Genomic DNA, 16,675 nt, shown 5'->3' on the forward strand with positions numbered 1-16,675 from the left:
TTTTTGTTCTTTTTAAACATTCTCTGGACTAAGGGGACTGAAGCTCTATTTTGCATCTCAACCCTTAATCTTTACAGCATGAGAACTAGTCCCCTCCTGCCAATTAATTCACGATGTTCTTGCCAAAGGGAAGTCAACTCCTGCTACTGAGATCGTTCTAGATCATGACCTAGGTGAAGCCAAGAACTGAATTTCATCATGAACCGAAGGACTTGCCACCGATTCCGAGGAGGAAATTTCCCTGTTTTGTGCACAGGTCCCAGTTTATGTATGCTATACAGATGCACTGGATACACCTTCACATTTGCTAACGGCCCCAGTGATTATTTTTTTCTCCTTGGACACAATCACCCCTCTTTTATGAGAGAAGCATTTTATGCAAACTACTGAGAAACCAGGGGAAGGATTTAAAGGGGAGAAGAGGGTGCCAGCCCAGCATGAAGGTCTTCTCACTGGCCTACCAAATGAGTTGCAGGTACTGTAAACTGAAAGGAGTCCAAAACAGGTAAGATAGGAGGCGATTAAAAGCTCTGACAACAGTTGCAGCAGTGTAGCCTCAGAAAAATAAGATGTTAGGATATAAGATGCAAGAAAAAACAGTAAGATTCAGACTGAAAAGGATATGTTGATCAAAAAACTCAAAAGAGGAAATAAAATCTAAGGGATTAACTTGAAGATTGGATGATGATGGAGCTGTCACCAAAGCAGAAATAAAACGGAACACGGTGACAGAGAAAAGTCAGGAATTTGGTTATGGAAATTATCAAGATTCCTTCTCTTATGGGAGCAGCATGTGTCAGCCAGACTGCTTACGGAATGACTTCCACCAGTTAAGATACCCATCCATCTAGGATTAACCCACATTTCCTCTCCAGTCTCACAACGACAAGTATCCTCCAATCACATCCCAGGCAACTTCTATTCCATGGCAAATTTTATATCATGGGGGACAGTTATTTTGACTGTTCTGTGTTTTAACTGTAAATATTTAAATACTTGTGCTAAAACCAATTGCTTCTGGATATACAGGGGAAATAACAAGGTATCAGTTGCAGGTATGTGGAAGAAACAGGCTACTAACAATCAGTTTTACGACCATACTTTCTCTTACCGTATATTATTAGCTTCTTAGCCCTCAAGACTTTGAAATATAGCTATGATTTTATTTGCAGTGACTACAGGAGGCTGTCTGAACCAACATAACAGAAATTCCCATCACTGTGTCCTGTTAATTACGCAGAGACACCAGCGAAAGGCAGCATGACTTATCAGTCGAAGCGTTTCTCTGAAATATTACCTCTGAAGAGTTTGTCTATAATTGTATTCAATGTAGCTGAAAGTTAAGGTGCAGTAACCTTGACATTAAAGCTCTGCTACTAATGACACTTGAAATACATTGAACCTTTTTATGCAAGAGAAAAGAAGGTTAACCTTTTTTATGTAGTGAAGAAAGAACATCCGATAAATGAGCAGTGCTGTTACTGAATTGTTCCTATGTCTAATTGCACAGGAAAAAGGCATTCAGAAAAAAGTTATGTGAATCAATAGAATGTGAGCGTAGCAGTAACATGTCTTTTATCATGCTTATACAAAAACATAACGTATATTTTAAAGTACCAATACATACCAACTCGCAGAGGACATAGGAAACAATCCAAACATGTATGCTGACTGCTATCCTGAGCAGTTGTAACCACAGTTTCATAACTTGGCAATTAATACGGTGGTTATCACACCTGCTCTCCTCTCCCCCTCCCGAACTTTCAATATTCAAAGTCAGATTGGGACATTAATACCACGCATTTAAATGTTATTTTATAGGAGTGATTTTACTTTTCACAAAATGGAAAAACGCAGCAGATGGATATTGCCTGCGAGACTAACAGTTAAAGGGAGACGGCAGGCTCCTCCAAGACCTTGCCCCGTACCCCAGGTGCGCTGGTGGAACCACCGGCAGGGAAACGCTAACAATCCTTTTGGAGCAAGGCTGCTACTGCTGCCTCTGGAACCTTATCAGCACAACAACAAGCGTTTGGGGCTGCTGTCAGCACAGTTTTATCATTATTAGCAGTATAGATTTTCTGCAAATGGAGTATCTTGAAAGACTGAGAAAATATGTATGAAGTAGGTAGGTTTTTTTCAGAGAAAGACAAGTGGCCCAATTTCCATCCTTTTTTCAACCTTGTTTACATGAGTTCTGTAAGATATCTGAAAATCTCATCCTTTTCATTCTTTGGTTCTCTCATTCCAGAATGATTCAATCTACACATTTTAATAAGGAGTAAGATGATATCAACTAGTTGACGGAACATTAACCCCAAGTAAGCAATGGTGGAGAGACGACTGTATGCTAATAAACCACCTACAAGAACAAACTTAATTTCTGCAGAATTCCTATCTGAGTCCATAAAATAGGACTGCTATTGTAGTTTTACTTAAACTCAGTTCGCTGACTTCTTCGACCATCATGGAATAACACGTGTTTTTAGCCGAACTTTCTATACTGGTCTTGCTGTGTAGTTATCAGGAGCCAGAACGGAATCTCAACCATAGAAGAATTTATACTAAATACTGTTTGGATGAAACATAATAATTATGAGAAAGGAATCAGAAATATTGTGCAATATCGGAAATCGTTATGTTTCCTCCCTTTTTGGAAATATTAGATGCACTTCTTTGGCTGCATCTTCTCTTTCCACACGAATTTACTTGTATTTAGCCTTACGTCTTTGGAAAACAACTGCAAACATTTCAATGGACTTTAAAAGTCTGACAGTCAACCTTCCCCAAAATCTCATGTGCACTGAACAAGTTCCATAATCATGCTGCCAGCGCTGATCAGAACTTTTTCCAGTTGTTGCAAGCCTTAGAAAAAAACATCATCTTTCAGATTTCTCTTTGTGGCTGCCCAACCACCTTCTCAAATACAGCATGGTTGGAGTACATTCCTGAAGTGATTATCCCCAATTTTCTACCTCCTTTTTTCTGTTCTCATATCACCGAACACTGTCGTCTTATTTCTAGTAATCTAAACCCAGAATGCAACCATTATCTTCAAATCTGGATTTTCTCTAGAGTCTTGCAACCCATTCACACCTAAAACCTTTTAAATTCACTTTAAGTAACAACTTACCTTTCCTCTTATTCTAAAAGCCAAGGTGCCACATAACAAGGATCTTAACGTTCTCCACTCCAGTCTACTGAAATACCAACTCGTGCCTATAAAAAATGCTTTCGCAAGAAAAATTCATTCTACTGATGAGTCATTTTCCTCAGGTTAACCCTTGCTGTGGCTTCTTAGTAATTTCCCTTCCAGTATTGCATCAAATAAAAAATACTTTGCTTGTGAAGATACGCATCTACCATACAAAGATGTCAGCATGCACCTTCATTCCACAGTCAATGCCTATTTAAAAGGTAGTCAGTCCAATAATTTGTTTCTCCCAATCCAGCTGTGGCTTGCAGAAGAAAACTCATAAAGGTTCTGAAATGAGAAACTTCAATTGACATTCTTTACCAGAATCCAACTTAGAACCTTTTTCCTGCATACCAAAAAGAAAAAAATCCTAAAGGCTGATAGGCAATTTGTTCTTGCCACGCTTGCTGTTTTTCATGCCAAAAAATTCTCTTACTACCTTAGAAAATCCTAGCCCTTTAAGCAGTGGTAACTTTTCTCCCTTTTGTTATGCTTTCCTTGTCTACTTATCTGTTGTACTTACATACTTGCCTTTACACTGGAATAACTGTACAAATAACCAAGCTTCTCAGTCCAGCAAAGCAATGCCCCTGAGTACGCTGCTTGTAGCTAGTCTTCGGATAAATTAACACTCATCAGGAAAGCAACTTTCTTTTTTGAAAGTTTTCAATAAATCAACAATTTTTTAAAGGGATTTGTGAGTTTCCAGTCAAAAGGAAGAAAATGCGGACATATTTTCCTCTAAAAGAAAAGTCACCTCCAATAATACACCTCCTTTTTTCTTTACTTTAAAAGCATCTCAGAGCTGTCAGATTCTTAAAAAAACAACAACAAAAAAAAAACAATCTACTGAAGGATGAAGGCCAGATTCCAGTGAAGTGATCAGAAAGACTCAGTCAGGTAATGTATAATGTGATCAGGGCTAGAATATCCCCATTATTTCTAGTGGAAGGGAACCAAGACTGTATAATCTTCATGCAGACTTACAAAGTAAGTAGTAAAGGATACATTCTGAGACGGGAGGGCATCTTCCATTAGTAGCCAGACCTCTGCTTATCTTTACTGAACCACAAAACAACGTTACCACCAGAGAAATAACATATTCCTCATACATGCCCAAATATGCCAAAGATCAGTATGCATTTTAGATCAAACCTGTGCAATACATCGAGGACCTTGTCCTCACTCCACTGCAGCAGATGGAAAAATCTGCAATATCATCAATTATACTGTACTGGAGTATTGATTGAATTAAATAAGAACATAAATAAATTGGAAGAGTAAGTCTTGTAGTATTTAGCTTCATATTGCTATAATTTTCCTCGTATCAAAGAAATTTGTATTGAGACTGCATAATTGCATTGTAAAATTTGTCAAGAGACAAGGTAAGAGGTTGTGCCTGGGTAGGGGACAGCTGGTACTTTTAGCATATGGGAAAGTATGGGAGAGATTTTGGGCTTGCAGAGCAAGTAAACTACATACAGTTACTTAGAAACTTTGCCGTGAAACAGTCGGTCATACTGAAATCGTAGTTCTAAGGGAGAAACTGTTCCCATATCTCAGAGCTGTTGCGCTCTTTCATCGCAGCACTGGTTTGCACTTCGCTGACGGCTGAAAGTTTCTCTTCACAAGTATTATTTTAAATTTTAGTATTTTAAAGAAAACTTTAAAAGTTCTGGAGCAGAATTTTGTTTCAGTTGCATGATTCTACAGCAAAACACTGAGGAACAGCTCTGGCTAAGTGCTCTGGTGCGTGGGGATGCCCTGCCATAGGAAGGCTGCCCCAGGTCCTGCTGCCACTAGTTCACCTGGTGGCTCCCTGAAAAGTTCCCGCTAGGGTGATGGCACGAGTGCATTGCTCACATAGGCGCCACTGACCTGCTGCAGAATGTCATCAGTGCTGCTCTAAATTCATATATTACGCTGCAAACTGTAGCAGTCCAGCAGTCCTTTCGCAAACAGCGGGAAGCTTCAGGAGAAGGGTGGGCCAGACAGACAGCGCTATGGTTTCTCCAAGGTAAGCCATCCCTGCTGTGAATTCTAAGACACTGAATATTATTGCCTTACAAAAAAAAAAAAAATCCACACCCACACACCTCCCCAAACAACTTTCCCTGCCTCAAAATAAAATAAAAAAAACCCCAAACCTCTGCAATGTACATACTGAGTTTATCCTGCTCAGTTACCTGGTGCTAAACAGACTTATTTTGAACAAGATTTTAGCCCATATTTCTCCAGAGGCTTTGATAAGCTTTACTATAGTGCCTTCAGATTTATTCTGCGCTGTATGAAGACAGGCCTTCCTTTTCTTATTCAACATGTAATTGCTCTCTTATTCAACGTGTAATTGTGTATGTTGAAAACAATAAAAAGTTAATGAAGAAAAGTACTGGTTATAATAAATTAGTAATATTGCCAGATTTGTATTTGGACTCGATTTTTTTCTTGTGGGTGGAAGATGATCAATAGGAATATGCAATCAAGCTGTATGTGCTTTTCATCTGCTGGGACTCATCTTGTAAATGAGACGAAGTATCTCAAAGGATTTATCCTGGGCAGCAAAAACTAAAGAGAATAATTTAAAATAATCGCTTAGATTTTCTCTTAATAAAAATCTAAGGAAAATCTACCAAGGTTTGGGAAACAAAACCACATTCCTTGAAGATTATAAAGGGCATCACTGCTCATATTTTGAGATACTTCTCCCATTACCTTTCAAAGAATTTTGTCAAGAACATCATATTACTTAATGTAAATGGATATCGAATATTTGGAACTATTTTCGCTACCAGTTAATTAGCGAAGCTTCAGAAGCACATGCGAGTTGGGATACTGCACCTTTGCTGAAAACCAGCCTTCCAGAAGATAGGAATAAGAACAGCGAGTCCCAAAGGAAATCATTTTTATGATAAAGAGTCCTAATGTGCCTCAGTAAAGGTGAGGATTGATTGTTATAGCCTATTGTTACTATAATTAGAAGTCAAACACCAATTAGCACTTCCATTAATGAGATTAATCTCTGCAATATCTGCAGCTGAGACCCAGGGCTTGTGTGGAATAAACTAGTGTGAATTTAAAGTGTAACAGCTATTCTGTACTAGAACTCCCAATTTGAATGCTTACATCATACAAAAGAAAAAAGCTCTGCCTTCTCAGAGTTTTGTTCGAGTTCCTACATTTACTACTGGTCTTACTACATCTTTCTCATTTCATGCTTTTTATTTTGTTATACCACTGATGGGGGATAAGTGAAACGCAGCAGGAAGTCTCCCAGACTCTCACAGCCTCTTCCTCTGCACTGCAACAAGTCAGGGAAAAATCTAATTTTGTTTTCCTTTACCAGTAAATTCAGGGAAGGAATAATGAAAAAAGTTTCTTGCAAATACAGATGCACTCTTCACAGGACAGTACAGGAGTCCATTGTAAAGTAGGGCATCATTTATTTACTGCAAAATATGGAGGCAAGAAACAGTCAAGTCCAATTTTCCAAATACTATAGTTCAGAGCACAGAACTGAAAAAAGGGTGAGGCCAGAAGATGAGATGAAAAGTCACGTGCTCATGTTTGCATTTTTGTAGGTACCAAAAATCATCGTTTGTATGGGGATTCTTTCATTTTATTTAATCTGAGCTCTGTCTTTTACAATAATCCTCAAACAGAATTTGTCCACAGATGAACCTATACTAGTTTTAATAAAAAGCCGAAAGCTTGTCTATGCGAGGTACAAAGGCAGCTTTTATAAAATTTAGTAGCTCACAGGTCAATGGAACTTCTAAGTGTCACTGCATTAACAATACAATTAATCTTAGCTACACTAAAATTTACTAATGTTTGCCACGGCCAGTTAACCTACAGGCTTTGCAATGGATTTGTATTTTCTTTTCTCCCTTTTACAGGGAGACTATCTGGTTTCCTTGAATAGGCCCATTAATTAAATGAATACAGATTTACATAGAGGCACTCACATTTCCATTTGAAAGCATTTAAACAATCACTTAGGAAAAATACAAATATCTTTAATATAATCTACAGTATAAAGAATTTGCTGGAAAACTTTATTGGTGAGCAGAGCAAAGGAAGGTACACGTTATATATTAAAAGACCTCCTCTGCCAGGATAACTGTTACCTGGTCCTAAACCAGAAGGAAGCCCTTTGCTGTTGTAATTTTCTACTCCAAACGGAGATGTGACAAGAGTCTTATGAGTCAAGAACAGAAGTATCATCTCTCAACTGTTCAGCCTCATTCACAGGGACAGGACAGAGGTTACTTACCAATGGCTGGAGCTCTCTGGAAGGCAGAGCCCAAGGTGCACATCCACATGGAGTACTGATGCTGTTTACCATTTGAAGTGGGACACCTTTGTATTCTCTCAGTCTCCAGAGAAGGTGCACTCATGCGTCACATGCTATTACACTAATTGCACAGAAGCAGAGTGTTGCCATTTCACCCATAAAATCCCAGCCCAACAGCAGTCAAGGACAGATGCAGACGGCAAGCCAACAAATCAATGTCCATTTGTGTAAATCTGTGCAGACTGCAGATCTCAAAAGCACTCTAATATCATCATCTCTGCACCTATGATTAAACTAGTCCCTATCTACTTTTATGGTCTGAAGGATTCATGGAGACAGCCTGATTGTCTTTCATACTTACACAGCAATTAAAAACTGCTCTAAAAAGCAGAGCATCACCTCTGCAACGCTATGCTAAGGTATAGGTCTTGGTAAAAGAACAGGTAGAGCTCCCCGATGGCTAGCTGTCAGCTACAAGCAATGGAAAAGACTCCTAGCATCCCCAACAATACACAATGACTTTTGGTGGAATACCCCCAAGACAGACAAGACCTCTACACTTCTGCTCTCATAGTAGGCCTTCAAACAGCTCATACTGCTAATTTTCAAAATACGGGTACGTAAAGTTTTTCTTTGGATATTTCAACTCTCAGTAAACAACCTAATGGACACCTAACACGCTAGGTTCCAACGGCATCAGTGTGGCCGATTGATTTTAAGCATGTGAACTACAGCATTAAATACTGAGCATAAGGCTAAAGGCAGGGGAAGGGGAGTTCACCCATGTTTACAACCACATTTTGGTGATTACCCCCTTGGGAAAAAGACTATTTCCTGGAAACACCTGACCTTCACAAAGAGAACTAGATGGAGTCTGACCTCACAGTTGACTCTGCTTTGAGCAGGAGTTTGGCCTACACACCTCCTGAGAACCCTTCCAACTTGAGTTATCCTATGAACCTAGAAGTACTATTAGCAGCATGTGGTTTAGCCTGGAGGGAAGATCTAGAGGCATTATCTGAAGATGATGTAAAGCTCGTTGGAATCTAGGGGAAGGAAACTGAGTAAAGGCAAAGCTCTGTTTTCATATATAGCAAAGAAAAGCTGCAAGCAAACTACATGGAACCGCAAAGAGACAAAGCAGTATGTCCTCTCATTCATTCTGTCTCAGCATCCTCAGAACACCACCTACCCCATCCTGCTCCTGAAACTGCAGCAACATCCAAAGAAAAAGCAACCAATGAATGAATGAAGCCTCTGTTTAAGACCTGGTATTTCCTGGTGACCTTTAAGCTGCAAATCAGTGTTTCTTCACAACTGAACTGGTGAGAACCAAATGACTTCGACACACCCACGATGGCAAAGACCATGCAATATCAGATTGTGTATCCAGAGGGGAGGTCCAAAAAAAAAAAAAAAAAAAAAAAAAAAGTGTTCCAAGCCAAGACAGTTGGTAAGAATCTCTCCTGGAACCTTGTGAGTGAAGGACTCATCACCATAACAAGGAGATAGCATCTGGTGCTAGCTGTAGTTTCAGATGGCTCAGGTACGCAGGCGTTCAAATGGGCTTTTCTTGGAAGCAGTATCAGCACTGTTTCCAAAGTCAATGATGAAACACTAGAGAACAGGAATATAACTGTATGACCACTGCCTCCATAATATTACCACGGTGCTTTCAAGCAGTAGAGAGATTCAGAGAGAAGTTTATGCAGTGAGCACCCTCTTCTTGTAAGAATGCATGTTCATCTTGCGCGAGACAAATTCCTGGAGCTTTAAAGGCCATCTGCATAATTCTGAGGGAGAACAGGCAAGAGCAGAGTCTAGTATTGATGGCACCAATCCAGCAATCTGTAGTAAAGTCCATTTACCAATGTTTAGTGCAGATCTGAAATGGTACTTTCTATACTCTACTCTGCACAGACACATGTGCGCCGAGTTTGAGAGAAAGGAAAGGCTTTTTCTTTGTGAATGACCATAGGATCTACAGTGTGAATACACAGGCAGAGGATTTACTTTTTTTTTTTTTTTTTAAAAAACCTCTGACAAGTATCCAAAGAAAGCTGCAGTGCTGAAGCAATGGTGTCAGTGCTACAGAATATTTATTGATTTTAAGCATGCGAACTACAGCATTAAACATAGAGCATGGGGTTAAAGGTAGGGGAAGGGGAGTTCACTCATGTTTAAACCACATTTTGGTTATTATTAAATTGGCACTGGTGGCAAAACAGAGGCAAAATGAGGGAGGGAAGAAAGTACCTTGCTGTATTAGAGCTAAGGATACTGAAGCTTGAAGACATGGTACAAGTCTGTTTTTTAGCATCACTTGCATTTTAAGCTGCAATATAGAGGCTACATGAGGAATTTATTACTCAATATATAGAGCCAAGGAGATTCCCCAGTCTCCAGACAGTAGCGAACAGCAGCGCCGGAGAGGAACAGCGAACGAAACGTCTCTGGGTCTTTAGTGAGTAGACCCAACCCAGTCTTTGTATCTTCAACTGTAAGAATCAGGCTTCAGCTATAAAGCACCAAGCTGTTCAGAAACAACACGGCTGTGGAGCTTCAATTTAAAAAACAAAAAACAAAAACCTTACTTCCAGCAGCAGAGTAAAGGAACAGCAAAACTGCATACTTGACTGTCCAAATGAGTTTTACTCTTAAAGAGGGCAATGGAGAAAGCGTCAGACTCTAGCATAATCACAAGATAGGAAATGGGTCTCAAAGCTCTTATGGAGCTCTGGGCACCAGTGCCACGTCTAAGGTGTCCTCTGATACTATAAGCTTTTAGCGGGATTAATTATAATTATTTAGATTCAGCATAAACCCAAATGTGCGTTCTATTCTCTCTTCAGCAGGGAAAGAATAGCAGCTCCAAGGGAATACAGGATGCACGCTTTGGCTGAGTACAGGCAGTGACATCAACCCTTACATGATACTGCTTGCAGAGTCTGTAGCGAGCACTGTACTTCCTCACTACGTTTGCTGTGGTTTTGCAGCCAAGGAAATAGTTTCCTAAAGTGTAGGACACCAGCAGAAAGTTCAAATTTTAGGAAACCTGTTCAGCAGCTGAAACAGGGCTGTTTATCATGCTTCTATTTCTCCTCTTCATCCTCTTTGGGGATCACAGGTGCTGAGCTGGAAGTAAAGCCAAGTTCTTGCCCCTGCCAATAGGAATAAAGAGTCAGGTTTCTGGCAACCTGACAGGGAGATGGCAGTACAGAGTTGAGCTCACCAAGCAGACTTCTGCCACGCTTCCCTCCTTATCTGCAGCATGGCTCATAAGGCAACCAACAGTTACTAACCTTGCATATAATGCCCCCAATCCCAGCTTAATGTGGGCAAATCATGTCTCCTGCAAATTATGAGGTGCTATATAGTGGAAGGCAATGCTAGCCACAGGCAGCGTCATAGCGCTACGCTGGCCCTGGTTCCTATGACTACCTACACTGTAATCCCCATTACTCTGGCAAGGATCCTTCTCCAGTAGCATGCATCAGTTTTGCTCTATTGTGCACTAGTAAAGAGCAGATGTGCTAGCTATTCTATTTTTATACATTTGGGTCAATTGCCCAAAGCACTGACACAACTAGAGATCAGGAGAACAGAAGAAAAAAAATGCAAAGTTTTAGATTATTCCCAATTCAGCTTTCAATGGCTTTCTATTTTAATTACGCTTATTGTACTGCTTGTTTATACTTTGATTCAAGAATATGAAATGAGGAAGAAAAGGTTATGCAAAACATGCCTCATTCCAAGATGGAAAAAGTCCATTACATTTTTTCCTGTTTTTTTTTCCTGAGTTAAAAAATTATGGCGCTGCTACTTATCTCCTACATCTTCCTGTTCACAGATTATATTTTTACTGTAGTACCAGATAGAACGGATTGATGTAAACGGGCTATCCACTGCAGCACTGAAGATTTAGGGAGAGCACAGGAGCCGACTCCAACACAAACAGTGGAAGAAAGAACTGGGCTGGTGTAATCACTGACGAGTACTGGAACAACTTAGCTCATGCTAGGATTTCAGGAACGCAATTAATTAATCACTACTAACTACTCTAAGATCAAGTGAGCCATATCCAATAGCTAACAGTCCACAATATAAAGTTCACAGCATATACATATCAGGCAATGAAGATGCTCATTATAGTGCCAGAAACAATATTTCCAGCAAAACATTATATGTAAAGATGAAGTAATTATATGGCATGGCAACAAAAAGGGCTGTATAGTTTACAGCTGAGCTGAAAGTCTGTAAGAATCTATTTCCAAAAAATACTTTCCAAAGCTGGAGAAGCATATGAACAATAAAGGAGTAAGTGCGTTTCTTCAGATCACTGACAGATATACTATGCCTTTGATAGATATCCCTAATATATACACCATATATAATTACACTGTAACTAAGACAGCAGACAAAAATGCACTAATGGAAAACGTCTTTTGGTTCCTATTCAGGAGAAGGAAGTTTGTAAAACATTACTTGTAATACATAAAGCAATCACAAAGGCCCTTTAAGATCATGATTTTAGACTGCCACAGTAATCAAAATCAGATACAGGACCCACTGTGTATTTGGAAAAGCACAAAGTCACAAACTCATTAAAAAGAAAGTAGTCCAAAATCAAAGGCAAATCCTACACTTTGTCCACATTTACACCATGCTACCGAGTTAAAGTTTCACTGAAAATTTATTTAACTCCATTGTCACCACTTCTGCCGAGAGTACTGAACATTAAATATTCTGTTTTGGAGTGCTCAAAACTTTCTGGAGTGCCTTGGTAACTCTAACATAAATATTATAATGGTTATCGACTTGTGCTTAAACTTAGATTTTCAGTTGGTTTAACCGGCATAGCTCCGTTTATACCAACTGGCTCATTACTAATGCAAGGTTTTAGTTGCTCCTATTAAATACTTCCACTAGTCACCTTTCTAATGGCAATTTTAAGTGCTCAGAAGTTATCTCCACGCTCAGAATCATCATACTCAAAAACCTAGTCATCAGAAATAATGCTTTTTCTCTCCTTTTATGGAATATATTTAAGATGAGCTTCTTTCATCATTTACCATACAAACTACAACACCTCCTGTACTATAATTAACTAACTAGAATTATGCTTTCATACAGCATCATTTGCATATAAATATAAAAATGTTACAACCCTACAGGGACATTAAGGATAAAACCAAACAAGAATGGAATTAAACAGCTAGAAGAATAACACAACACAGCCCCTCTCAGTGAAGGTGAACAAACCTTCACTGTATTTTTGTCTTCTTCCTTTCTTACTGCCATTTCCGTCCTTCCCAATTCATGTACATTTTCTTCCTCCCTCTTTCTCTCTCTCTCTTCATTCACCCCTCCCTATTGCCACTTCTGCATTTTCCCCCCTACCCCTCATCTTAAGATATCATATATAATAAAAGGCTTTATTTGTTTTCGTCTTTTCAATTTTACAATGTACCTCCACACGCTTCAGCAACAGATCAGGATAAAAACAGGCCACTAAATCTGTACATCTTCATTTAATATATCACAGTGATCAAAAATAATTAACGGAAAACACAGCAACAGTCTGTTTCCTCAACCAGTAACACTCAGTTTTTCAAAAGGACTTCAAAAATTGAGATTTTACAATTTTTCAACTAGATCCCATTAACAGTACTTATTATTTCACCGGAACAGTTAATTGTCAAACATACAAAAGAGCAACCACTATTTTTTGATTAATAACATTACAAGCATTAAATAATTTTACCTTAAATACTTAAAAAAAAAAAAAAAAAACAAAAATGAATAAGAAAAAAAATTAGGTTTGGACTGGATGATCCTAAATCATCCCAGGGAGAACCTGAGAAAACTTAATGGTAGGTTCAGTAATTCTGATGCGAGACCTGAGAGGTAAAAGCTTTATTCTACACTACTGCTTTAGGGAAAATATTCTTTAAGGGAACTAGAGCAAAAATTATGTGCTCAGTGAAACTATTTGGTATTCCACAAGACTGGCAATCTGACTCTGAAATTTCTAGTAAATGTGTACCTGAGTAACACCTGAATATTTTAAAACAAAAATACTTAATTAAAAAAAAAGAGTTCCTAGCATCTTTATCTTTTTTGATTCTGAGTACCTTTTTACAAAAACTTTCAAATAACTATCTTCGTTCAAATGTTTTTATTGTGATTGTGTCCAGAAGCTCAATTAGGATTTGGGCACGGTTATTATAAGGGCTATACAAAGAGTAGGAAAATGGTTTTCACTGTGGAAAGCCTGTAACGATCCTGAGGGACAAAGCCAGAATAATTACAGCAGGCATTTCATACATGTATTCACATTCCTGCTATTTTAAGTTGGTTTGTTTTTTCTTGTTTTTCAACTTTTGTAAGTACCAACTTTCCTTAGCAGCTACGCAGGTCACATCATGGTGATTTCAGAGCATCTTAAAGTTGGTTAACAAATTTAACTTGGTGTATGTCCCTAAAGGAAACTGCTACATACCTGGAATAAATTCCACTGACCATGTTGTGCTGGAAAGAGAGCTCTGCTGTGCTGGGTCCTGCAGCTTTGGAAATAAGCAATACGACCAAACCCCGCATCTGTAAATTATTCCGGCTATCGTAGACAAACCCCCTGCAAAAAGGAAAGAAAAAAAAAGTAGGTTTTTCACAATTCATTTTCACTGGTTATATAGAAGTGGAATAGAAATACTCAGTCCTCAGGGTGCCATCATTTCATAGAGTCTCTAATATTCACATCTCTGTGGAAATAAGCTGCAGTTATTAATCACGATCTTTTGTCATCCTTTACCCATAACTTATAATGAAATATTACTACTACAGAAGAAAATGAGTATACAGGATTAAATCTTGAACATTTCCAAGGAGTAGCCTATGTCCTGTATTTCTGTCAAGATGTCACAAAAGCAGTATTTCAGAATAATTCAATGTGATACACTGTAACAGGAACATAAGAAACTTCAGTTTGTTTTTTGACATACGAATAAGCCAAAAGAACCCATATACTTCAAGAAAACAATAGAGAAAAAGTACAACCGCGGTCTATAATCTTCTGAAATGCAAGTGCACAGATCAGAGTAGTTATGAGACTGCACAATAAACACTATGCGGCTAAGAATTTTAGGAACAGAATATGCAAAAACTGATTAAAAAAAGGATTTAAGAAGTTAAACGAAGTACAGATAGGCTAACAGTTTGTTTTAAACAAGCAAACTGTTTCAAATGCTTTATCTTTAAATTTAGAGTCAGAAGCTCCTCTCCAAAACCACTTCCGTCGAAAGAAATCCTGAATGACCATTAAGATGCACCATGTCAGAAATTAACTTATTTTAAAGCGAGCTTTGTTTTCCTTTTGGACTGCAGTGTCTCACGTTTTCTTCCCTTCTGTCCTTGTCAAAGTCACCTTCTACTTCCCATAATCATTAATAAGGCCAAATATTCAGAAAAAAGGATAATACACTCCAGATGCTATTAAATTTGTAAACTAATTTCCAACAAACACGAGAGCCCATTTCTCTGATATCACCTGAACATTTGCTAAACAAATCATAAAAACTACACCACAGATTACTAAGCATTTCAATCCATCTTATTCCAGATTACAACCTTTTCTTTCAGTGATTAGTGTGAAACAGAATTGCCCTTAAAAAGCTGAATAAGAAGTTGTCTCATTCAGAAATTGTTGTAGAAACACACTTGAATAAAGAAAACAATGGATGCAGCTGAAAGTTTAGTTTGCGTTTTTATTCTTTATACGTAGACATCTCTTGAGTATACTATTTCATTTTCACAGACATACAAATGTTGTTAGAAAAGCATCATTCAAATAGCATACTTCCATGTGGAAGGTCTTGCACTACTGCAGACAAAACTTTGACTTCTTTTGCCGAGTCTTTACAACTATTTCCACAGTGCTGGAGCAACGGACTAACTTAAGCGCCTGGAAAAGCTCTCAACGCAGAATAAGGAGTATCTGCACGGGTAGCTAGTCCTAGTGCTGAGCAGCTCCTGCACCTGAAATTCACACACCTCTGCATTTATTCCAGGCTAATATTTTCTCTTCAAAGAAGCCCTGAGCTCCCAAAGGCTCCCCGGACGCAGCTGCGTCCCTAGAAACGCTGGTCGCTGGCGACTGACCTGTGAGGGCGGCGGTATGACCCTCCACCCCAACTCACACCATGGTTAGCTCTGCTGGGGCCCAATCAGCCAAACGAAGCTGCCTTTTTTATTTTTATTTTTTGTTCTTACCTTTCTAATCTGTCCACTTCCCATTCGTTTCTTCAGCCCCAGGCTCAGGGGGCGGCCCAGCCAGGACAGGTTAGCTGGGCTGCACCACCAGCCTGGCTGGCTCTACACCACGTTCATCGCAAGCCGTGGTGTTAGAGAAGATGTCATCATTTTAAAGGAAAAGGGGTTTTAGGAAAAAGTTACTGGTACTCTCTTTTTCCATGTGCGTGTGCTGGTAAAACCAGAGTGCCTTACTATGTACTGGATCCCATGATACACAAATACCTTTTTTTTTTTTTTTTTAAATGCGTAACAAAGTGTGGTGATATTTTTATAATATCAGAATATTTTGGTTTTAATGCCCAGTGCTTGCCAAGGCACACGATTTTACAGGGAGTAGAGGAGAAAGCTACCCACCAGAGGATCATAAAGCACCTGCCTTCAAATGAGCCACCGTCTGGAAAGGTACTACTAGAAACGAACCACTACGTACAGCGCTTTGACCTGATTCAAGCTAGGGGATGAACAGCGGTAGGGAAAAGAAATAGTTGTGATAAAAATACTTCAGCAGATTCATAAAGAGTAACAAAAATAATTGTTTCAGAGCCGGTCAGGGGCTTGAAACTATGTTAGCAAGAACGCCTTGTTCGCAGAAAATTATTAATGAGAAGTGCAGAGAGGTGGGGTGGGGCAAGCACAGCACTTAGAGGTGCAAAAATAAGGAACAAGATGCCTGTTGAAACAACACCTAATTTGTTCCTATAACCTATTTGTTACATATCGCGTGGGTGTAAATTCAGCTAGGAGTTTCTCTATAGATGTGTCACCAAACCAGGAGTCAAAGTCTAGTTCTACTCAAAAACATCACTGAAGTTGTGCTACTGACATGTAACGTACCCACACTAAAGCATACCGCATTCGACTTGAAGCGAATAAAG

At 39.0% G+C, this 16,675-nt stretch overlaps 1 protein-coding gene across 4 annotated transcripts in view; it reads right to left on the reverse strand.

The window, feature by feature from the left end:
• PDSS2 (decaprenyl diphosphate synthase subunit 2) overlaps window positions 1-16,675 on the reverse strand; it is a 124,453-nt gene that overhangs the window by 57,373 nt on the left and 50,405 nt on the right. For all 4 annotated transcript variants that reach the window (XM_068937957.1, XM_068937956.1, XM_068937958.1 and 1 more), the window contains exon 2: window positions 13,993-14,124. In XM_068937957.1, coding sequence (XP_068794058.1) covers window positions 13,993-14,124 — 132 coding nt within the window. The remainder of the gene's footprint in view (window positions 1-13,992; window positions 14,125-16,675) is intronic.

The sequence above is a fragment of the Struthio camelus genome, chromosome 3 (genome assembly GCF_040807025.1).
Source record: "Struthio camelus isolate bStrCam1 chromosome 3, bStrCam1.hap1, whole genome shotgun sequence".
Classification (NCBI taxonomy): Eukaryota; Metazoa; Chordata; class Aves; order Struthioniformes; family Struthionidae; genus Struthio; species Struthio camelus.